Source organism: Anabrus simplex, chromosome 8, assembly GCF_040414725.1.
Source record: "Anabrus simplex isolate iqAnaSimp1 chromosome 8, ASM4041472v1, whole genome shotgun sequence".
In the NCBI taxonomy this organism is placed as follows: Eukaryota; Metazoa; Arthropoda; class Insecta; order Orthoptera; family Tettigoniidae; genus Anabrus; species Anabrus simplex.
The window spans coordinates 81,728,224-81,754,025 of NC_090272.1; the positions used below are offsets into that span (position 1 = coordinate 81,728,224).

General features: G+C 38.6%; 1 protein-coding gene across 3 annotated transcripts in view; it reads left to right on the forward strand.

The window, feature by feature from the left end:
- Window positions 1-25,802, forward strand: part of LOC136878809 (cell division cycle and apoptosis regulator protein 1) — a 351,110-nt gene that overhangs the window by 38,408 nt on the left and 286,900 nt on the right. For all 3 annotated transcript variants that reach the window (XM_067152300.2, XM_067152302.2, XM_067152301.2), the window contains exon 3: window positions 15,779-15,936. In XM_067152300.2, coding sequence (XP_067008401.2) covers window positions 15,779-15,936 — 158 coding nt within the window. The remainder of the gene's footprint in view (window positions 1-15,778; window positions 15,937-25,802) is intronic.

Consider the following 25,802-nt stretch of genomic DNA (forward strand, 5'->3'; position numbering starts at 1 on the left):
ACAACTTTCATGCCCATCTTCTTTAAAAGGATTACAGCAAAAAAGCACATTCATGAAATCCATGTCTTTGGCAATTGTTTTTTAAGCAAAACAGTGAAATATTATCTCAAATGTATTTTTCACTCAAAATATCTACATTAATTACTTTTCAAGTCTTTTTTCATAATCATCATCATCATCATTTTTATCAACTCGAGTTGCCCGGGTGTGGTATACAATCCCCCTCCATCTTTGTCCATGAACCATTCTTCTGTCATAACCTTCTTCCAGTCTTGTTCTCTCTCCCCAACATCTTTCTTCACTACATCAGTCTATTTTTCTCTGGGTCTGCTCATTGGTCCTTTTCCTTTTACTTCTCTTTTATATTTCCTTCTTGCAGTCATGCTGGCACTCGTCCATTTTACATGACCAAACCACATCTTGCCTTCTGGATCTGTTGTAGTAGAGTCTCCTCTTCCTACTTCGTCTCAGATGTTGTCGTTCCTGATCTTGTCCTGCGAGGTCTTCTGGATCATGGTGCTTAGGAACTTCATTTCTGCAGCTTGGAATTTAGAGTTGTCTTGCCTCATTACTGTGGCAGCTTCCAGGCTATACATGAGGATGGGAGTGTAATAGGATTTATGTAGTGTCATCTTAGCTTTCAGCAGTACTTGTTGATCCTACAGAAGTTTTCTTATTTGGTGGTAAGATTATGTTACTTTGCTAATCGATTCTCCACCCCATATTTTGCAAGGTTGCTTTTGATACTAAACTACACAAGTAGTTCAACTTTGGAACACTGTCCAGTTTGGTGTCATTTAGTATGATGTGTGATTCATAATCTTCATCACTATCTTAGCCTTGCCGATATTTAAATAATATCTCTCAAACTCTTGAGTACATCTCTGCAGCCTTTTCTCCACATCCTTGTTGGTTTTGTGCCAATTTCATGTCATCTGCAAGGATGAAAGATTTTAGGTCTTGCTGCCCGTTCCTTTTTAGTACATTTATTATGACATCCATCACAGTGATAAATAGAAGAAGTGACAAAAGCACTGCCTTGCTAACCTCCATTCTTTGTTTCAAACCCTTTGGATTGCCCGTAGCCCACTTGCACACAACTTCTGGTTTTTCCATACAGCATCTCCACTTTTGTAATAAGGCTGTCACGAATGTTAGCTATTTAAAGCATTCCCAGATATGCTCCCTTGGTTTACTATCATAAGCCTTTTCAGTGTCTAGGAATAGTAGAAATAATGGTTTTCCTTCTTTCCAGTGCTTCTCCATTAACGTTCTGACTGCATATAAGGTCTGTAGTTGTTTTTCCAGGACTAAAACCAATGAAGATTCTACATTTCCTCGTAATGTACTCTATGATTTTTTCCAGAAGTTTTAGGCCATGGGAAAGCAGCGTATTTGCCATGTTAGCGCATTTCTGTCTACTCCCCTTCTTGAAAAGAGGTATGATTATGCCCTTCTTTCAGTCTTCTGGGATAAAACTTTCCTGCCATGCTGTGTTCAGTCTGTATAACCATTGAAATGCCGGAGTTCCTGCTGCTCACAACATATCCGCAATTCAAAAATTTCATGTTTAAATTTTTCCATATTGACTGTATATCATACAAAATTCCTATAGAGGAAAACAAGTAAAAGGTTCCACCTTAGTCAGTACAGTTTAAGTCTTATATAAATTTCAAGGACTAATACAAAGAGTGGTACATGTTTCGGCCCTTTTCTAGGCCTTCTTCAGCCAATAGAAATATGTTTCAATGATAAAACAAATACAAGTGGAAAATATATTATAACATAACAGTGCCGGGTGAGTTGGCCGTGCGGTTAGGGGCGCGCAGCTGTGAGCTTGCATCCGGGAGATAGTGGGTTCGAACCCCACTGTCGGCAGCCCTGAAGATGGTTTTCCGTGGTTTCCCGTTTCACACCAGGCAAATGCTGGGGCTGTACCTTAATTAAGGCCACGGCTGCTTCCTTCCCATTCCTAGGCCTTTCCTATCCCATCGTCGCCATAAGGCTATCTGTGTCGGTGCAACGTAAAGCAAAAAAAAAAAAAAAAAACATAACAGTAAAGAGAACTTTCAGAACTTTTATAAAAGGTAATGCTGGGGTTCTACCTTAAGGCCACGATTGCTTCCTTTCCACTTGTAGCCCTTTCCTATTCCATCGTCATAATAAGACCTACAGTATCTATGTTGATGCGACGTAAAGCAAGTTGTAAAAAAATGAAAAAGTAGTCATATTAAGAGTTTTTTTGTCTGGACTGAGTAAAATTTCAATAAAATAGCAATCAGCTGTGTATAAAACAGTGAAAAGAAAGTTATTCTTAAGAGTTGTTCACTTATGTCGTCTCAACGATGAGAAATATACGGTCGGTCATATGAAGAATCTGTTAGTTTGAAGAAATGTTCATTGATATTGGAAGTGCTTGAGAACACATTTGGTGGTGCAATTGAATAAAATACGATGTCAACACTGAACATTTGATTGGCTGTTGAGAAAAAAATATGTGTTGCTCAGATTAAAATCTACAAAATAAAGAGGAAAAAATAAGGAATAATAATTGTTTACAGGCGTAAATTAAGAAATGGTTAAAAAGCAATTACAAAAGACAAAATGTGACTTATTCAATGAGACATGTTAAACTGAATACTGTAATGTAAACAAATGTATACAACACACAGGATCTGAACAGACTATTAAGCGAGTCAACTGTTAGCTGCGAGAAACTTGGGGTCTTTCTCCACTGATTAACATTTAACACCAACATGTTAAATTCAACATGTTGGAATTGACATGTATGTTGTCATTGCATCTTCCAATTGACTTTGCATGTTACCTCAGAATGTTGTGGTTAACACTTTTAACATGTTGGCGTGTTTTCCGCTCCAAGTGGAAAACTTGTCAAGTCAGTTCGTTGTTCATGAGATGTCAGCACAGCTTCGACAACTTCTGTGCCAACAGATAGCTTAAATGACGTGCTTCTGATGAAAAAAGTAGGATTATAGTTACAAACTACAAATACAGTACACGTGTCTCGCTCTCTCTGCACTATACTAACATTTATAGTCGGAGTGGAGCAAAGAGATCACTCTAGACTTAATCAATGATGTAATAGAAAGGTCTTCTGTGTGGAATGTCTCTGTGAAGGTATACCGACATAAAGCGAGGTTAGCCGACAGTTTCCAGAAACTGGAAATTATCTATAATTGCTCCTGCAAGTGCATTGAAAAAAAAAAAAAAAACCACCTAGCTTCTCTCCACTCCCACAGTCAGGAATTGCAAAAAGTTCAGAAAAGTAGGAAGTCGGGGACGAGAGTGGACGAAGTTTATACTGTGCGGAAACTCAGAGTTATCCCAAGATGCAGGTGAGATTGAATAGCTGCTTGTAACTGTGTATCCTCCTTCCTTATGGTAGGAAGTATTTTTTTCCAATACTACATTAAAATCATGCTCAGACATTCTTAGAAACTTTTTAAATCCAAACCTGTCATCTACTTTTAGCTCATTCAGAACGTCTTCCACATTGTGCCTTTTATTGAGATATTGTCATACCCACATTCTCCTTTCCTTCCTTCTCAAGATCTTGTAAGAAGCAACAGTGGCAATAACAAAGGCCAAATCCTCATCATCTGAGTCCACTGTCCTTGTTCGAAAATAAAAGACACCACCTGAATGTATTACCACAAACTGATATGATGAACTACCTGTATATAAACAAAGGATGTCCAGTTTAATAATAATGTCTTTTGCTTTACGTGCCACTAGCTACTATTACAGTTTTTGGGGATGCTGAGGTGCCGGAATTTTGTCCCGCAGAAGTTCTTTCACTTGCCATTAAATCTACCGGCACGAGGTGACATATATGAGCACCTTCAAATACCACCGGACTGAGCCAGGATTGAATCTACCAAGTTGGGATCAGAAGGCCAGTGTCTCAACTGTCTGAGCCACTCAGCCCAGCGAAGTCAAGTTTAACATGTTCATAAGTATGGACACAATGTTAAATGAAACGGTATTTAAGATTTAACAGTTAACATGTTGATGGTGTCACCAGTTAACATTTAACAGTTTTAACATTTAACACCGGGCGAGTTGGCCGTGCGGCTGTGAGCTTGTATCCAGAAGATAGTGGGTTCAAATCCCACTGTTGGCAGCCCTGAAGATGTTTTCCGTGGTTTCCCATTTTCACACCAGGCAAATGCTGGGGCTGTACCTTAATTAAGGCCACAGTCGCTTCCTTCCAACTCCTAGGCCTTTTCTATCCCATCGTTGCCATAAGACCTATATGTGTCGGTGCGACGTAAAGCCAATAGCAAAAAAGGAAACATTTAACATGTTGTTAAATGTTAATCAGTTGAGACAGACTCTTGAGGGATGGGAGATAGGGGATGCATTAGAGGGGGAATCTTCCTGAAAGAGTTAAGAATAACAGGATGAGTTTTAACTTTTTTACATTTATCACGAATGAATATTAGGCCTAATGCTTAAAAAAGGATATTGGTCTGCTCAGATATTTCATTCAAATTAAGGTTTGGGTTATTTCTCTGATCCAAGTGTATAAAAGTTGTTTTCATAAATGTTACCTTTTTTGCTTTCCATAGAATCATTAAATAATTGTCAGTGGATATAAATTGGTGATGAAAATCTGCCATGTGTTCATCCATGGCTGAAAATCTATTGTATTTTATGGCATTAACATGTTCTTGGTAGCAGATAAGGAAATTTCTACCGATTTGACCAGGATAGCTGGAATTACAGTCAATACCTGGATTGGAATATTGGATTCTATTGGTAACTGTGTATGTGTGTGTTATAAAAATGTTTGAGTTGGTGGTGTGAGTTCTAAAAGGTGGTTTTTTTAAAGGTTGAACTTCCGTGGTAGTATGGAATTAGCAGTTACAGTTCATTCTTTCAAGAGTAAGGCTATCGACTGCTAAACACCAGATTCATAATGGACTATATCTTAAATAACTTTGAATTCAGAAAATGTATTAGGAATATACGGCTATTCAGGAGATTATCTAATAATGCAAACCATTATCTAATATGCAGTGGGCTAAGTATCACTAGGACTAAAATAGAGAAAGTTAAGTATGTCTGCAGATGGATAAGAGTATTGTAGAAAATCTTCAGGTTGAGGAAATTAAATAAAAGTACAGGTCTGTGTGAATTAATAGGAACACAACAACATACCTTTTTTTTTTGCACTTATTCACTTAACTGTATGTCCGACCCTTGTTCCATTTCTGTGCTGCGGGGCCGTCTATGAAGCAAGATGAATCTTCATACGAATTTTTATGACCGAATGCCCTTCCTGATGTCAACCTCATCAGAGGAGTTAATGAGATGAAATGAATGACATGATATATGATAGGAGGAAGGAAGAGGGTGAAACCCAGTGCCAGCTCATAGCCTACTCCTGTAGAATAGCACCAATGGACAAATTACTATCGACAGTGTCATATGCCCCCACTCCATATCAACATTGCGGAGAGATTTGGAATTAAATCCAGGTTTTTGGCATGCAGTCTTTCACTTATTCATTTAATACATACTTAAATCTTTTGCTGACAGCTAATTTATCGTCCTTTCTTTTTCCTTTTCTTTTTTTTCTCGTTCTGGCATAGTTTACTTTTTGCATTGCATTTTGTTTTTCATTTGAGGCATAGTAATGCATACTATGCATCACCCGCATCACCCTGCTTGCTAGTTTGGCATTACCGTCACAGTGTTGCAACGTGTAAATCACTTACTTGTCGTAGTTATGAAATTTACAGATATGAACTTCATTAATTGTTCTGTGTTGAATTGAGATCAACGATAAGATATCTATTAGGTTCAACCTTTTCAATACTGTAGTTCTGAAATTCACTAACAGATGCCATTTGTGTCTTTACTCCCATATGTGCGCTTAGAGGCAAATAACTCAGGTCTAAATGCTGCTGCGTTGTGTTACCAATGTATGTTTGCTGTGCAGCAAGGGTACAGGGGCATGCCTTCTGCGATGTGCAGGAAAGAGATAGTTTAACATTGCACTAACACATCAAAGATTTTCGGCAACGCAAGAATGGGAAAGTGATAGGATTTGGAAGGTAGCGGCCATGGCCTTAATTAAGGTGCAGCCCCAGGATGCATTGGCCTGTTGTAAAAATGGGAAACCATGGAAAACCATCTTCAGGGCTGCCGATAGTGGGATTCAAACCCACCATCTCCCGAATGCAAGCTCACAACCACGTGACCCTAATTGTATGACCAACTCGCTTGATATCTTGATAGAATGATGAAGCTAGGGCAGCTTGTAAACATAAAAAGAAGCATATCTAAACTGGCTCCTGACAAAGTTGATATATATAATTGTTTGTATGTAGACGAAAGAAATAGAGGTTAACAAATCATCGTAGAGCCCAAGAAGAAATCATAAGATGCTTTTGGCAATAACTAGGAAAGGCTTGGTCAAGTTCAGTGATTCTTTTCTGGATTCTTATGAATTATTTTAGAAAGGGAGGAAAAAGGGAACTGAATGGTATATTGGACAAATCAGATGAACTTATTTTAGATCCCAGGGAATCACTGGACAGATGGGAGAAATATTTTGAAAATCTTATCAATGTAAAAGGAAATTTTTCTATTGAAGTCACAAATAATGGAGTTCATGGAGAAGAGAACAATAATGGTTAAAATAATGCCCAAAGTAGTGGAAAGGATGGTAAATAAACTACATTGTCATTAAACAGCAAGAGTAGATGAAATCAAACGTGAAATATATTGGGAAAGGAGGGGTGAAATGCTCTATGGAGTGATAAGTTTAGCGATGAATGTATGGTAGCTTCTGATTGGAAGAAAGCAGTAATTGCACCTATCTCTAAGCAATGGAACAGTAAGCATAATAACAACTAATGAGATATTTTATTGATCAGTATACCAGCCAAGGTGTTTGGAGGCATTTTGGAAACGAGGGTGCAAGCAGTGGTGAAGAGTAAGAAGACCAAATAAGGGCTGTCAGGATCAGATTTTCAGTATGTGTCAGGTAATTGAAAAATGTTAAAAAAATGGAAAACTGCTCTTTCAAATCGAAAATGTGACTGATGGAAAGAATACATTGAAGACTTATATGAAGGAGAAGATATTGTCAATATTGAAGAATATTTGAAGGATTTAGAATCGGTTCAAGAAGTCGACAGAGGACCGCCCATCACTGAAGCAGAGTTTGATGCAGCACTCTCTAAACTAAAACGAACAAAGCCACTGGTGTGGATGCCATTCCAGCAGAACTCTTGAAAAACTGAGATGATACCATGAAAAAGAGTCTGTTTGAATTGATTACTGAATGTTACGAACAAGGAACCTTACCAACTGATTTTATTAAGAGTAGAACAATTACACTCCACAAAAAAAGGAAATGCATGCATTTGTTCGAATTGAAAATGAAAACCTACAACCTGTTTTCCGGTCAGTGACCGGGTCAGGGATGGAATGAATGAAGCAGATATAGGCTATTAGTACGATGGGGTCGCCACTCCCAAAGTGATTTATTAATGAATGATAGATGCTATGAAATGCGAATGGAGAGTGTTGCTGGAATGAAAGAAGACAGGGAAAACCGGAGTACCCGGAGAAAAACCTGCCCCGCCTCCGCTTTGCCCAGCACAAATCTCACATGGAGTGACCGGGACTTGAACCACGGTATCCAGCGGTGAGAGGCCGACGCGCTGCCGTCTGAGTCACGGAGGCTTGTTCAAATTATAGAACATTAATGATCCTTTCTCATGTTTCTAAGATTTTACTTATCATTAAAGACAGAATTGAAGGGAAAATAGAGCAACAATTGGATAATGATCAATATGGCTTTAGAGTACAGAAATGAACTAGGGAGGCTATATTAATATTACGTCAAATTCTGGAAAGAAGGATAGAAGTCAATGGGAAAACTTATGTAGCATATATTGACTTGGAAAAAGCCTTGGATAATGTTGAGTTGAAATTGCTTTTTCATATAATGAGGAATATGGGATTTGACTGGAAAAACAGGCACCTTATTCTGAATCTGGAAGTTAATATTAATGGTACTACAAGAGAAGCAAAAATTAGAAGTGGATTGCAACAAGGCTGCCCACTGATAAAGAAGTTGATTCCCATAGGGAACCTGAAATATTTGTTCCGAATGAGTAAATTTATAATACCAATATGGTTGGTCTGTTATTGGACATTATAAATTTTCCAGGTAACTCATTCCTGGTTGCCAGCGTTTCGCCCCAGTGTGCTAAGTTGGGCTCATCAGCTGGTAAATAGCACACCTACCAAGACGCATGTCTAGTGCAAACCGTGGAGGCCACTGCGTAGGCTACTTGGAGCTACTGGCAGTGCCAGTGCACTATGAGATACTTTGTCAACATATCTCTTTAACCTGTTTATAGAATATGCAGTTAGAGAAATGAAAGAGTATACTAAAGGGATGAATTTTAATGGTATACAGATGCACAGTATATGCTTTGCAGATGATATTGCTCTCTTAGCTAATTCTGAAAAGGATATAAGTAAAATGCTAACAACATTCAACAAATCCTTTAAAAAATTTAAACTAAAAATAAGTACAAAGGAAACAAAATTTATGATAGAAGACATAAAGAGAAGCCTACAGGTAGAAAACACTTAAAATTGAATAACACACCGATAGAACAAGTCACAGAATTCTCCTATTTGGGTAGTGAAATTACCTCTGATAACAGATCCCTTGTAACAAAACAAGCCTTCCAAAATAAGAAAAATTTATTACTAAACAACCATCTACGTTTGGAGATCAGAAAATCATTTCTCAAGACGGAGTGTGCTACTGAATGGGTGCGAAACCTGGACGTTAAAGAAACAGGAAGAAACAAAACTTGAGGGTGCTGAAATGTAGTTTTGGAGAAGAATTACAAAGACAAGTTGGATGGATAAAAAATTAAAAAAAAAAAGACTTTGTTTTAAATATCATAAAAGAGGATCGGTGCTTATTAAATACGATACAGAATAGGAAAACAAAGTTCCTTGGACACGTACTGAGACATGACCCTCTTCTCCAAACTGTCATTCAAGGTAAAGTACTGGGAAAGAGACCCAGGGGACGACCAAGGATGTCATACATCAAGAACTCTGTCAGTGAACTGGCATGTGGTTCATATGTTGCGGTACATTGGTATAATTAAATATGAGTATGTATTTCCAAGTACTTGCAGCAATCGCTAGGCAAATATCAACGAAAGTTGGATATGAAGGAAGCGAAAGACTCCCAGTAATATGTGCTGGTATGCCGCACAGAGAACTTAGCAAAGCAGAGCGCAGGGAAACGTGTAGAATGGAGTAATGGCACTATTCAAATGTCATGCTTCGAATAACCACAATCAGTGCAGATCACATCCCAAGTCAAGTGCCGATTACGATTATGGGCCTTTTCCCAAGGGGAATTTCCGCGGTAGGTACATACCAAGCAAAACGAAAGGGAACACAGAAATGAGAACTCCCAAAAGCACAGGTTTAGAAAAGATGAACATATATATTGAAACAACTTCAAAAGAGATAACAAATGTTTTCACAACAGAGAGTAAAAAATTGGACCATTTGATACACCATAGAAAAGGGGAATCATACAAGTTATTGACAGGTCGTATTTTGGTTCATACAGGCACTAAAAGGGGTAACCACACAAATCACAATAAATCTTTGGTATACTCAGGTACGAGATAAGGGCTATAGGAATAAATTAATGTTCTCATTACATTCAAGTTCCAATATGACAACGTTCACATGAATACCGCGCAAAAAACAGCAAGAAATTTTAAAAAGGAACAAGTAAAAATTATACAAGTTAAAGGGAACTTTCCAGTACCTAAAATGCTACGCAATAAAACGACATCATATCCCCCAAAAATCTAACACACACTTGTTTAAGACAGAAAGATACTAGAACATTCGAAATGTAAGCAGCAGACGCAGTGCAAAATTGGCAGAGCACAATGTTACCAAATTTCATTAGCCAATTATGAGAGAATACGAACGGGAGACGAAAAGGAGAATGGAAAGAGGAACGGGAAAAGAAAACCAAGAAACAAACAGCAGGGAAAGGGAAATGATCAGGCTGTCAAGTCCCACTTCAAAACGAGGGAAGGCAAAGTTCATGCACAACACTTTTGAAGTTGAAGGTCACCACAATATCGCTAGTCCATCACACTTCTTCCTTCACATTTCCACCACAAGTCTAAAGCCAATAGTTTGGCACAGCGTAATTTCGTAGAGTCCTGAAGGGACTAGAGTTCGAAATCCAAGCATTAGCCAAGCCCATATGGAGAAAGAGAGGGCAAAATTGAATAGATGACAATAATAATAATAATAATAATAATAATAATAATAAAAGTCTGCTCACCCAGTACGTAAAGAAGAATGAAGTAAAATTGAAATGCACAGGGTCCAGCCGTGTACACTGCTCAAGCTCTCACTGCCGATTACAACATATCAATCACACCTGATCGCCGGACAAGAGAAAGCGGCGAGTATATATACGGAAGCGAAGCGAGCTCGAGAAAACACTGGAACCGAGTGACGTCACGGAGATTGCGCGTGGAGGGGCAACAGTCAAAGCAGTGGTGAGACAGACTTGTAAGCTGAAAGTTCGTGAAGCAGCGCAATATAATGTGCACTAAATCGGAGTGGAGAAGTATGGATAAGGTAAGCGAAGTTGAGCTCGTAACAGACATGACCCTCTTCTCCAAACTGTCATTCAAGGTAAAGTACTGGGAAAGAGACCCAGGGGACGACCAAGGATGTCATACATCAAGAACTCTGTCAGTGAACTGGCATGTGGTTCATATAGCAACATGAAGAGGCTAGCAGAAGATCGTCACATGTGGCTACAGTGACAAGACAGTGCCTTTAGTACACAGTGATGATGATAAGAGTACTGGACAGTTATGTTCCCTTTTTGTAGACCTAGGGAATGGCAATAACAGAGTACCTTGGGAAAATATATAAGCTGTACTTAGGATTATGGAATGATGGGTAGGTTAATACGGGCAATGAAAGGCATTTGTGTTGACAATAAGACCGCAGTTACAGTTATTGATGGTAGAATGAGTTCTTGGTTATAAGAGGTTAGAGAGATTAGACAAGGCTGTAATCTTTCACCTTTGTTGTTCAGTTTATACATTCACCATTTACCTCAAGGTAGAAAATGGCAGGGAGGGATGGAGGGATTCAGTTTGGTGACAATGTACATGGGTTGATTTTTTTAATAGTGGCAACTGTTTTTTATTTAGATAATACTCTATAGCATACTTACAATGTTAGGTGTTTTACAGGCCTTCGAAGTAATCACCACCGTTGTGTAGCACTTGTTTCCAGTGATGTGGAAGCCGTTGGACGCCGTTGAAAGCGCCTGATCTCTGAAGGTCGCGGACGGAGCGATCGATGACCTGGAGAATGTCATCCACTGTGCGGAAGCAGGCCACTCGAAGTGGTGCTTTCATTTTAGGGGTGAGATCATAGCTGCAGGAGCTGAGATCTGGAGAATAAGTGGTGGGTAAAGCACTTTCCAGCCCCAGCGACTGAACAACTCAGTCTAGCTCCTGCTGCATGCGGCCTTGCATTGTCATGCAGAATGATGTGTGGGTTATTCAGGAAGTGTCCTTGTTTTCTTCTTAGAGCTGCTAACAGGTTTGTTTGCAAAGCGCACAGTAATACTTTGCATTAACGGTACATCTTTGGGAAGCGGTCTGCTTTATGATAACACAATCCCAGTCGCATTCCCAGCTGCTTCTTCAGAATTTGCAGCACAGTCTAAGGCACCAGTACTGTCTCGTTGGCCAATTTACGAATTGTGTTGTTCTAATCCGCCAGCACTGACGCGTTCACATTCTGTACCTCGTCATCACGTACTGCAGGATGACCAGGCCGTTACATGTCTGTCCCATTTTGTCGCCTGCCTCTGAAGGCCTTGACCCACTGTGCTACAGTATGGTAAGGTAATGCACTTTCACCGCAAGTCTCTTGCAGTCATTCATAACACTGCCTTGCATTGCAAACTCTAGCGCATTAAACTTTCAACCAGCTCCCCTGATCTTGCTTCAAGATCATTACAGCTGTACTCCACGAGTGCGCGCTCAAAACTGCGCTCTTGTCGATGTCGCTGCACACATGTGTGGAGTGTGAGTTCATTTAAGCTGAGGGAGGGTGGATATCTAAGCTACCTCAGAGATACATTATATTGCCTGGCTACGTTTCACAGCATTTGTATGTGTATGTATTGGAGTGAGTTGGCGGGTAGTAGGATCAATTAACACTAGACTGGTAGCTTCAATACTAAGATTTATTTGCTAAGCACTAAACTACACAAGACTACACACAACTTTTGTACATAACACACACTTACGCAGTTCACGCGCTCTCTCTCCCTTCGTTTCTCACTTGTTCTCACACTACACAGTTTTACACTTACACACAAGACCCCACGTCGCACGGCTACACGTTCTCTCCTTCGCCGACAGTCCGCACTGTAGCACACTAGTCCGATAACCACGGCAGTCCACATACTTCACTACACTAGCAGTCGCTCACGACTGAACCACACCAACTTCTAACTCAGTCTAACTCTCACTGACTGCAGGCAGTTCGTTTCCCTCTTATATACATGCGCTGGCCCTTCTAGAATCGTCCGGATGCTGGATGGATCCAGGAACATCGCGAGATGGAACACTCCAGATTAATCGTGGAGTCATTTCCATACTCCTCTGCTACGGGACCGCGAGCGGAAGCGAGTGGGGCTGGCCTAGGACTTAAGCACTGCTTGTGATTGGCGCAGCTGAAGCGTAAGGGGTGGGCCTATACGGTGCCGGGCCAAGCCCACTGCCAGTTGGCATGGCGGACGCTATGACTATTCAGGGTGTCCACCCGTATGAAAAACCTGGGAAACAGGGAAATGTCTGGGAATTCGATAATTAGCGGGAAAACCTGGAAATGTCAGGGAATTCAGGAAAAAATCTGGAAGTTCATTCTTCTGCCAGATAAAATTGACCTACCGTATTTATCCGTGTAATACAAACACATTTTTTAGTTTTTATAACATTAATCTAGGGCATGTCTGTTATACCAGGAATAAATTTTAATGAAAAGTTAAAGTGTGATCTCGAATGTGAAGTAATCAATAATATCAATAGCTATATGATTGATCGATCGAATTTTCAATGTTTTGATCTGCTTACTATTGAATATTCTGTGTTGTTGGGGAATAGTGAGCTCAATGAATTAGACCTATATTGCGTTATCAGTTTTTTCCAGTAATGTTTCCAGACTCTGAAACAGCTTTGAAAGTTCAACTGCACAGAACAAAAGTTGCATGTACAATCACTCATGGTTTGGCTCTCTATTTCCATAAACAAGTTCTTGAGATGGGTAGTAAGTGCACACATTTCACCATTGCGTTTGATGAGTCGCTGAATAAAGTTTCTCAGATAGGCCAAATGGATCTTGTAGTTCATTGTTTCAATCCTGATACTAATGAAGTATGCACTTTTTATTTTGATTCCATGTTTCTTGGTCACTCTACCTCCTCAGATTTGTTGAATGGTTTTTTGCAAGCACAGCAAGGACTCTATCAAAAAAAAATTACAAATTTCAGTGGATGATCCAAATGTTAATAAAAAGTTCCTTCAGGATTTTGGTAATTTATTAGATGATCTAGATGCTCCTGTTTTGTTGAACATTGGATCTTGTGGCTTGCATACTGTGCACAATTCATATAAAATGGCAGTAAAAGAAACCCAGTGGAATATTGCAGAGTTTCTTCGTGCTCTTCACTTCTTGTTTTGCTACGCTCTTGCAAGTCGTGCTGATTATATACATTATTCAGGTTCAAACATATTTCCTTCAAAATATTGTGCTATAAGATGGCTTGAAAATTTTCAAGTCATTGAACATGCTGTAGATATCCTACCTAATGTCAAAAAATATGTGGAAGGAACAAACAGAGACAAGAAAATCCCAAGCTGTAACAGCTTCAAAATAGTATCAACTTCACTTAAAGATAAGGTTCTTAAGGCCAAGTTGTCATTTTTATTATCACTTGTTGGAGATTTGGGACCATTCCTAAAAGTTTCAGACAGATTTCCCATTAGCATCACTCGTTTATGAATCTTTCATTGATGATAAATATCATGTCAAGGTTTGTTAAGTCTGAGTCACTGCAGTCTTCAGAAAATCTCCTAAAACGTATTTAGAGATTAAAGAAAATCTTCTGCCTGCATCTAAAATTGACATAGGTTATGCTGCTAAAGCAGCACTTCATGGCAATCCTGGATTAAATGATAGAGATATATTAGTGTTTTGCACAGATTGTCTAAGAGGAATGGTAGCTTTGTGCAAATAGTTACTGGAAAGGTCACCGCTGGCATATCGTCGTCATCATCTGCAGTTTCCAGCTGTTGGCCACATCTGCTCACCGCTAGCATATAAACTGACTAAATTAATTTCTTGTTTCGATCCAAGTGTAGGCAAGTAGCCTCTAAGCAGCAGACTGCTAAGGATAGCTTCAAATGCCTTTGTTGAAAACAAATGGATCTCGGGTAATGAAGCCGTTCATGTACGAAGGGAGTTCACTTCTGTTTGTGAGAATGATACTTTGAAAGAAGTGAATTCTTTGTATTCTAAAGACGAGAGGTTAGATCACTTTTGGCTTTGCACTGTTCTTCCAATAGTAAATTTGAAAACAGAAAAGTTGGCTTCATTTCTCAAAATGATACCAATATTGTTTCATGGAAATGCTTCACTTGAATGTGGTTTTCCTGTTAATAAAAAAATTATAGTAGAGGACATGCTACAAGTATCCCTTGTAGCACAAAGAATAATATATGATTCTATCCCAAACCCTGGTGGAATTGAAAAGGTCTCCATTAAGAAGAACATGCTCCATGCTGCAACGAGTGCTCATGCTTTGTACGTTCAAAATCTAAAGGATAAACATGAAATATTGGAAGTAGAAGATTCTTTGCAAAAAATAAGAGAAAGGCCGCTTTGTTGCTGAAAGAATTAGAAAAGAATTGGAGGGTGATTTCAGAAGCTCGAGTCATTGGTGGCTACAAAGAAGTTTTTTCGCTGAAGCAGTAATGGTAATACATTTAAAAAAACTTAAAGTGAATTTAATCAGACTAAATTAAACTTCCAAGTTTTAATATGCACATTAATTGCTCATTTTTTTTTTTTTTTTTTGATGTCAAGTTTTAAAAATGTATTTTAATATTACTGACACTTTCTTTATAATTATGTTTTTTGTTATCATGTGTCAGGGAAAAAACTGGTTTTTTTGTCTGGAAAACAGGGAAATATCAGGGAATTTTAAAATCTGGATTTGGTGGACACCCTGATGGACTCTAAGTCAGGATGGCTGAAAGTCTACATGTATGGTGGTCAAACTAGACCGATCTGTTGTGAACATTTGAAACAACAGCATGAGCAGTCGTAATAATAATAATAAAAATAATAATGATAATAACCTCCATCGTCATCATCATCATCAGGATTCTACTTTGAATTGGAGGACTCATGACTCAGCATTTAATTAACATTGCACAGTACCAGTAGACAGTAAGCTTACCTACTTTGAACTCGTGAAGCAGTATTTCCTATATCATGTCCCTTCCTAACATCTTGTTCAAGACTACCAGTAGCTGGTTCTGAACTTAAATATATTTTCGTATTATCTATTGACTTCAGTTTCTTTCTCTGGATTTCTGGTGGTAATATAGTGATTTTGGTTGACTTACAGCCCAGGCAATAGCCACTAGCGTGGCTCAGCAGCAACAGCTTCAAAATCAGATGCTCACTCAAACAGCTCTTGGAGCTCTTGGAAATCCTGCAATGGTGCAATATCAACAGCAGCAGCAACAGCAGCAAGTGTTCCAGTCGCCTATGCAGATGCAGCAGGTATGTTTTATCCTACATTGTAAATACATTTTAAAATGTAGTGACTTCTAGTCCTTGTCTGACTCCTTGGCTGAATGGTCAGCATTGAGGCCTTCAATACAGAGAGCCCTGTTTTCGTTTCCTGGCTGGGTTGGGCATTTTAATTGAGTCTGTTTAATTCTTCTGCCTTGGCTCAGGGATTGGGTGTTTGTATTTGTCTTAACACACTGCTCTGTATTCAGACAACATACCACACTACCAGCCACAACAGAAACTTGCAATAGTGATTACATTTCTCCACATATGATTAGCATCAGGAAGGGCATTCGGCCGTAAAACAGGACCGAACCCACATGTGCAACACAGTTTGCACCCGCAACCCCACAGTTGTGGAAAAAGCCGAAGAAGAAGAAGAAGAAGAAGAAGAAGAAGAATAAGAAGAATCAACTTCTAGTTCTTGTGATTGAAAACACTTCCTCCTCTGTATTTTTCACCAGCGGAAAGGGCTTTGTTGTGAGAGAACCCACAAACTTTGCACTCCACTGAAATTTGCTATACATTATTGCAGGGGTGCAGAAATCCAGGTTGCCATGGCAATTATTTTTGCTACTGACATCTAAGTTTTGGCTACTGGAAAAAAAAAAATCTTTTTTCCGTTTTTTCATACTTTCTTTCTTCTCCTACCCATCAGTCTACAACAAAATCCCCATGACATATGATGTGACCTCACTGAACAAGCTTATATCCACGTCACAATCTTCTTGAAAATAAATAACTGCAAGACAAAAGAGAATTCTTTTATCTCTGCACGGGATCATCGATGTATATCCAAGAATGAGAGACTTTGCAGTAACGATAATGCATAATCAATGTGCATAATGCTGTTGGCCCTTATCTATTATAACAGCAGAACCTTTGGTAGAAGAAATGAGAACTAATTATGTCATAGTCACATGTAGTCAAAAGTACAATGAATCTTTGATACTGTGTTTACATTTTAGTGGTTCTACGCATGTCGTTTATTGTTATTCAAGATTTAATAAATGAGGGGCTTAGGCCTGTAAATCATAAATCTTCTGTTATTGTGGGCGTTTAATATTGTGATTTCATTTGAACATCAGATGCAGTAAGAAACCTGAGTGTGGTGACCAATCAAACCAGGCTAATTTGACACAATTCTTCACAATTCCTATACGTATTAAGCGGGTATTGGAAGAAAACAGAGATGCAAAAAATACGACAGGTTCTTCCATAATCAGCATAGTACAGGCTTTCAGTACAGCTTTTCTCTTGTAAGTTGCTTTATGTCGCACTGATACACATAGGTCATATGGCGACGTTGGGATACGAAAGGTGTAGGAGTGGAAAGGAAGCGGCCGTGGCCTTAATTTAGGTACAGCCCCAGCATTTGCTTGGTGTGAAAATAGGAAACCAGTGACAACCATCTTCAGGGCTGCTGACAGTGGGGTTTGAACCCACTATCTCCCGAATGCAAGCTCACAGCTGCGCACCCCTAAATGTATGGCCAACTCATTCGGTTTTCAGAACGCCTGCAAGAGAGCCTGTAAATGAAGTTAAATCTGAAGTGAGAAATGTAGCTGTTTTAGTAGGTCTACAAGCAGGTAAATTAAAAAAAGAGTGGTGAAAGAAATACCTTGGCCAGCAATCTTTGAAACTGCAGGCATGGCTCAATGTAAATCTTGTGTTTTGTTTCCAAATTCTTCAAATCAGCTGTACAATTTTTACAGGGCCATTTAAACTGGAAACATTTAAGAAACATAACAAATCTTTCAAACACAGAAACTGTTTGGCAGCTTGTAATACAACGTTGTTTCCAGAAACAATGCCCGTGGCCTTGTGTATAAAGAAAATGGTTTCTAATATGTTTGGCAATTTGAAGATGATTTTCAATATTGAATATTATAGTGCAAAGAATAATAGGCTGTTCACAGATTTTGCTGGATTATAATACTGGGTGAGAAATTGAGTGCAGGCTGAGAGAGTAGTGTTGCAACAGAACTAGTTACAAGGAATTTGTCATTCAAGTTGCTAAGGTGCTAAGAATTGACTTAATTTCTGAGCTGAAAGAAGCAAGTTGTGTTTTAGTTTACTGCTGGATGGATTTGTTAGGAACTTCAAAATCAAATACATTTTCCTATCACTCACACCTTTAGAAAGTGGAAGTGAAGGTGGGTACATGGGAAGACCTGAAAATGAACTTCAGAAACTTGACATTTCAGAATAGTTGTCTGGTTCAAACTTAGTTGGCACTGAACCAGATGGTAGTGCTTCTGTGCTTGGTGCACATAATAGATTAATTCATAACATTAGACAAAAGGTCAAACATATTGCTGCTCTGCACTACATAGCACATAGGCTTCAATTAAATGTGTTCTGTAAAAAAAAAAAAAAAGGGAACTTGGTTCATTACTGAAGTCACTATAAAATTCTACCAGCAATCTCCCCAAAGGCTACAAGAATTTAGGCGAGAGTAATTTGCACATTGTAAGATGGGTGGCTAACAAGTTTGGTTGTGTATCATCTCTAGTGATTGATTGGAAATGTGTCATTGTGCACTTGGGAAATGTAATTGCAAGTAAAGGTAAAGCAACTCCAGCAGCAAACATTCTATTGAGAAAACTAACTGATTTTAACCCTTGTCTAGTCGCGCAAAAATTATTACGTTACTAGTCGTGCACGGAGGTAACCTCCGGGGTTAAAAATGCGCGTCATTTTCATCCTTTGAGATGTTGTTTTTGCATGTTCGTTTGCAGTTTTCTTCGGTATAATTAAAAGAACCCTTTTAAGTACTTGTAGGTTATTTTTACACAGTTTGTTTAATCTAAAAGCAGAATACTGTAAACCTTAACTATTACAAGTTGTCCATTTCATTACCATATCGATGAATATAATCAAGAAATTAGTAAAATAACCACCTAATCGATACTTTATTATTGCCTCAGGCAAAATTGAATATAAATTAGCACTTACAGGACATGTTTTGACCACTTAGTGGTCCTCTTCAGCTGTATAAAGAAAGAATTGAGGAGAAAAAACATTAGGACAATAAGCACAAATAATAAAATTTCTTTGGAGACTCCTTTGTTAAAAAATGGAGGTCATCAGAACAGGACATCTTGCCTCTTGTTCTTGTTTGGAAAAGATGTTTATTCTGCGCTGTCTTGAGGGTTTGTCTTTGAGCACGACCTGCCATGGGATCCCATATGAAAGAGTCCACCCACAAATTCACCAATAGCAGACAGGACCTTCAAATTATCTGTATGATAAATAAAAGAAATCTAATGAACAACCTTGAAAACATCCACATTGTTCTTGATAAATTAGAAAACGGTGAAGAGAATCTTAACGGAAACAACTAACAAAAAAATCTTATACGAGAACATTAGTAAATACTTGGAATGGGTAGTCTTAAAACAGACAAGGCGGACAAGAGATATAATCAAACACGACATCGCAGAAGCACAGCCCCATCTCCCTCCTCCCTCACATGATATTTTAGATGACGACAAAACTCTACTTCCCTTCTCTCCAGAGCTTTGCATGAACTGTCAGATTGTGTCACATCGTTACTTCACCAGGTCGCGCTCAAAGACAAACCCTCTAGACAGCGCAGAATAAACATCTTTTCCAAACAAGAATGAGAGGCAAGATGTCCTGTTCTGATGACCTCCATTTTTTAATAAAGGAGTCTCCAAAGAAATTTTATTATTTGTGCTTATTGTCCTAATGTTTTTTCTTCTCAATTCTTTCTTTATACAGCTGAAGAGGACCACTAAGAGGTCGAAACATGTCCTGTAAGTGCTAATTTATATTCAATTTTGCCTGAGGCAATAATAAAGTATTGATTAGGTGGCAGACGTGCCAAGTCTCCCGATTTTTCATCGTTCCTCCCGATCTCCCGATCGCCAGGTCCGATCTCCCGATTTTCAGAGCAATATCCGTAATTTTCGTATTATTTTAAACTCCCGCGTATTTCCTCATTCTATCGATATATGGCTGAGTATGGCTGGTCGATAGTAGTTCTAATAATGATACCAGATGGCAGTACGGGGCACGGTGGCTAGTCATGTGCTGCTCTTTGATCTATAATACAGTCATGCCCGGTTTCACCAACCTTCGTCAAGGGAGATGACGATCGTCAAATATTTGATGGTCCGTCAAATCCACTTTTTACGTTTCTCCAACATCCATTTTCACTGATGATCATCAAATCCTTCCTCAACTTTGAAGAATGGTTTTTCGTTCGTCATCTCACTTGACGATCCTCAAGTTAATTAAAATGGCTACCATGCTGTAAACATATGGTAATGTTCATTGCAATTTAGACATATCTACTCCTGTCAAACTGACGAACGGTCACAGACTTGATTTAAATTCAAGGAAGTGTGATCAGGCGAAATAAATTACTAACAACATTGCTGTCGTTAAGTCGAGGTGAGCTACCACAAGTGAAGTCAAGAAAAGGCCCGCTGCATATCGCATATCTCAACAGCAAACTTTATGACTATAGCTTCAACGGAGGATGATTATTACTTCGGTATTGCGCATCGGCAATACAAGCAGTGCTAGTGTACGATGAATTGAAGTGCAGTGCAATGGCTTCGTGATAACAGGTTTGCTCTACATATGAAGTGAGAATAGTCGTCATTTGGAGTGTTGTTAAATAGTGCCTTGTAAAGTGGAGGAATACGATAGTTTTATTCTGGACATTGATATTGTACTGTATCTACTCCCTAATTATTTGTCATTCTATGTTTTTCCTCTCTTAATTTTATTTGAGAACGTGAGTGCACTAAGTGAAAAACCGGTTTTCTTTTCAATTATTATTGTGCTCATTTATATGTTAAAACTCGTAGTGCAAAATGGGAGAGAATTTCGACGCTGAGATTATGTATATAGAACTGTTGGAGAATCTTGGACCTGAAAGAGAAATTATGGAACGAAATGACCATTTCCACACGATGGACGTTTCGAAATTTGTTATGAGGTACAGGCTTTCTAAACAAGTGACTTTGAAATTATTAGAACAAATTGAAGCAAGGCTTGAATATCCCACTAATAGGAATAGACCACTCACTCCTATCCAGCAACTGCTTCTGACACTCCGTTTTTATGCTACTGGCTCTTTTCAAATAGTAATTGGAGATACAAATGGAGTTTCGAAAGCTACAATAAGTAGATATATCAAGAATGTGTCTGAAGCAATCGCCTATTTAATACATCACTATGTTTGTTTTCCTAGCGCAGATGAAGTACGAGCTGTTATTCAGGAATTTTATGGTATATGTAATTTTCCGGGTGTAATAGGGGCAATTGACTGTACTCATGTACCAATACAGTCTCCTGGCGGTCATAATGCGGAAATGTTTCGCAACAGAAAACAATATTTTTCCATTAACGTTCAGACCATTTCTGACGCGAATCTACTGATTAGAAATGTAGTAGCACGATGGCCCGGCTCGGTACACGATAGCTTCATTTTTGATAACTCAGAAATCAGAATGATGTTCGAAACAGGAAGAATACCAGAAGGGCATTTATTGGGTGATAATGGTTACCGTTTAGCCCCCTATCTTCTAACTCCCTTTTTGAATCCAAGGACTGAAGGTCAAGAAAACTACAACAAAGCTCATGTGGAGACAAGAAACACTGTGGAGAGACAGTATGGGGTGTGGAAAAGGAGGTTTCCTGTTCTATCTTTAGGATTAAGAACAAAAGTAAGAACTGCATTAACCATCATAGTAGCCACTGCTGTTCTTCACAATATTGCAATACAAACTAGAGAGGAGGATCCCCCCGATGATCAAGAGCTTCGTGAGTATTTGCAAGAGAAAAGAGCTCATGACAGAAATTATCTTATATTTGATGCGGTACCTGTCCCCGCCGTAGATGTTCTTCGTGACGGTGCGCCTGCTGCTGTTCGTGAAAGGATTGTCGAAACTCATTTCCTCTAAGAAAGTAGTCAAGTTAAACAATCAAATTCGCAAGCATTTTAATGAAATGTTCTTACACAATGATATGAACTTTTTAACTAATTTGCTTTCAATTTACTGGCAATTTAAATTGTGTCTACATCAATGTAATTTTTGTTCATTCGTTTCACCGATATGTATTTTGTCACACAATGCAGAGATGCAAATTATTGTTCTCTAGCACTCCCTTGTATTGGACGAGAGAAAGAAAAAAAAAAAAAAAAATAGTTTCAATACTAGCGATACTACATTATTAATAAATAATTACTTGTTCAAATACTTGGCAAGTTTTGCTTGCAACACAGATGTTTTAAGCTTTTCATTTTCTTGTTTCATGTGTTCAGTTTCTTTCTGCATTTCAAGAAGCTGCATTTCTGAATCATGTTTTTCTTTTAAGTTCTTCAACTCTAGGTTGCATAGTTTTCGTCTTTCTTCAGACAGTTCGGAAAGTTTCTCACGGGCTTTGGCAGCTTCGGTCTTTTTCACTTTATTTAATTTGGGCCTATTCCTTGCACTCCACAGATTCTTCGAAGTAGTTGACACTGGTGTCAGCTGCGATATCAGTACTTGCTCGGTAGAAACAGGAATCGGAGAAACAGCTGACATCACTGATTCTTCATGAGGTGTGATCTCCGACATAGCCGAGAGGTTATGTGTCGCACTTGTTTCATCTCCACAGCATCCTTCGCGACCGGTGTTATCTATTTTATCTATATAGAAAGCGTCGCAGTCAGACTCGTTAGGAATGGGCTCCACTTGCTCACAGATAATAGATAATAATTGAGAAGAGGTTTCATCTAATGATGAGGTTTCAGCTGCTCCACCTCCCGTTTTATTCATGTTGATCTTATCCTGGACCTTCTGTTGTTTCGACCTGCGCTTAAAATTGTCATAAAATGACTTCAGCTGCTTCGTAGATCTTTTTTTAACAAAATCTCTAGCATTAAACATGTCTGTTAATTGTTCCCAAGCTCTTTCCTTCTCTTTTACAGTCACACCATCAGTTCGCTTATTTTCTATTACATCCTTCTTTTCAGCAACTAACCTTACCATTAATGCCTTCTCTTCTTTGGAGAAATTCTCTCCCCTTTTGTTAAAAGTTTCTTTCTTGTCCATTTCTTCTTAGTAGTTATCAAAACAATATTAAATAACTAACTTTTAGATATGAGTTAATTCAATAGAGAAACATAACATAACTCGCAGGAACTGAATTATATTGCTTCCTAACCCTCTTTTGTTTTACAAGCGAATCAGAAAGGCCAACATACATTAATTTGTCATGGAAACCGAAATATTATTCTGACGAAGTGTCATATTTGACAAAGCCTCAAATAAAGCCAATCTGCGTTGGTGAAACGCTTCTCATTTTAACGAATCGTCAAACCTTGATCGACCGTCATATTTGATGATCATCAAGACATTTTGACGAAGGTTGGTGAAACCGGGCATCATTCTCTTTGCAAGCGAGTCAAGCGAGTAACATTCTCTTTGGAGTAACCTAACCTCAGAAGTAGCACACCATAGTTGTTTTACCCATAGAAGTGCTCGTGTTGTGCCTTAATATTTGTTTTGGCCAAAATGTCAAAAAAGAAATATGATACAGTGTTTAAAAGTGCTTATAGGGAAGAGTTTCCGTGTTTGAGTGAATCCAGAAAGGGACCAACATTCACATTCTGTACTATATGTAGGTGTGAATTTTCAGTTGCACATGGCGGGAAATGCGATATACTCAAGCATATGCAAACGAGAAAACATAAGGAGAGTGTCCAGTGTGTAGAAAGAAACCAGAAACTGAACTTTTCATGTAAAAACCAAGATGTAAATCCTGTGACGAATGCCGAGGCGTTATTTACGTCATTTATAGTAGAACATAACCTGCCTGTAAATTGTACCGATCACGCCGGACCTTTGTTTCGCAAAATGTTTCCTGATTCGGAAATCGCTTAACGGTATGGGTGTGCTAGAACGAAAACAGCGGCTATCATTACAGAAATGTGCTTGGAAGAAAGGGCGAAAATTGTATAACATTTGCAGGTGAATGCATTTTCTGTTGCTACTGATGGTAGCAATAAAAGCGACTTGAAGATAAATCCCATTGTTGTAACATTTTTTAGGCCTGAACTCAATGAAATTCAGAGTTGTCTACTCTCTGTGCCTAATTTAGAAGGGGATGCTACTGGAGCTAACATTGCCAATCTTTTGCTCTCAACTTTTCGGGAATTCTCTATTCCATTAAAAAACTGCCTAGCTCTTGGTGCTGATAATGCTCCAGTAATGGTAGGATTAAAGAATGGTGTGGCAGGATGTTTGAAGCGGGAAAATAGTAACATAATCATCGTAGGCTGCTCTTGTTACCTAATTAATCTTGCTGCCGAGAAGGGTGCGGCATGCTTGCCCGTAAATGTAGATGAAAGTATAATTGATATATTTTATTATCTGGAAAGGAGTGCAAAGAGGAAAGAAAAGTGCAGAGAATTTCAGACTTTACACAACACTGAGATCAGGAAAATTCTGAAGCATGTGCCTACTCGATGGTTATCACTAAGAAGGTGTTTAGATAGGATTTTGCTTCAGTGGGACCCTTTGGTTACATTATTCAGGAGCAAAATTGTGAGTAAGGATTCTCAGATGGGAACTTTGAAGACTTACAAAATTCCTAAGCGCAGTTTAAGTTCAGATGTGTCTTGTTTGTCTGAAAACATTAAGGAATGTCATAACATTTCACCTCACTCCTCAGTTAAAAGGAAAACCCAGTCATCAGTTTCACTAAAAAAAAAAATGAAACTACTGATCACACTAAGAGCCATGCATTGTCACGTGAAGAACGACTTTTCATGTTCCTTTCATCAAATTTACATAAATCGTTTTGCCGTTTTCTCTCAAGTTTTATGGATATCTTTGAGAATCCAAACGTAGCTCTTCAGTCAAGTATGCCGCACATCCACTTATTGAGGTCAGTTTTGGAGGAACTATTGAAGAATGTGATGGCAAGGTTTGTGAAACCAGACGTTATTAAAAGATCCTCCTCTCTCCTTGATGTAGATTATCATACTCCAGCAAATCAAAAGGATGATTGTGATTTGATGATAGGGAACTCTGCGTTTGTTTTAGTGAACACCTTGAAGTCTGAGGAAAAGTGCGTATTCTTTAAGTCTGTTAGAAAGTGTTTCTCTTCATCGTGTGACTACATGGTTCACAAATTTCCATTCAAAGATGTTTTAATTAATGCAGAAGTTGCAAATATTTCTGCTATAAGTAAGGCATCATTTTCTAGCCTTAGATTTTTCATTAACAAGTGTCCGAACATTTTGACTAGTGAAACGGAACATTTGGATAAAGAAACTGATATTCTGCACTCCCAGTTCTGTAACTTTCAGCTCGAAGAAACAGACCTGGCAAAAGGAAGAATTGATGCTCAATGGGCATTGGTAGGTCAGATGAAATCAGCTGATGGTGTACTTAAATATGACAGACTCTCTAAGGTGATGCTTGCTATTTTATCAATTCCACATAGCAATGCAGAATGTGAAAGGATTTTTAGCAGAGTCACAAAGACAAAAACACAGTTCAGATCCTTGCTGTCTGAACAAACTTTGGAGAAACTTTTAACCTTGAAATCAGTTCAGCAAGGCAAGTGCTTTGAGCAAAAATTGAAGGATGAGAAGTCACATGTTTCTACAGTTCAGGTATGTCCAGTATTTAGTATTCACATGTAAATGATGAAAAAAATATATATGGGCAAATAGAATTGTTAATGTATTGAATTGTAATGAATTTGTACATATTTTGCCATCAGTGATGTGTTGTAATACGTCGCGATTCGCTGCGAAATTTCTCCTGATTTTTCACATTTGAAAGTTGGCATGTCTGAGGTGGTTATTTTACTAACTTCTT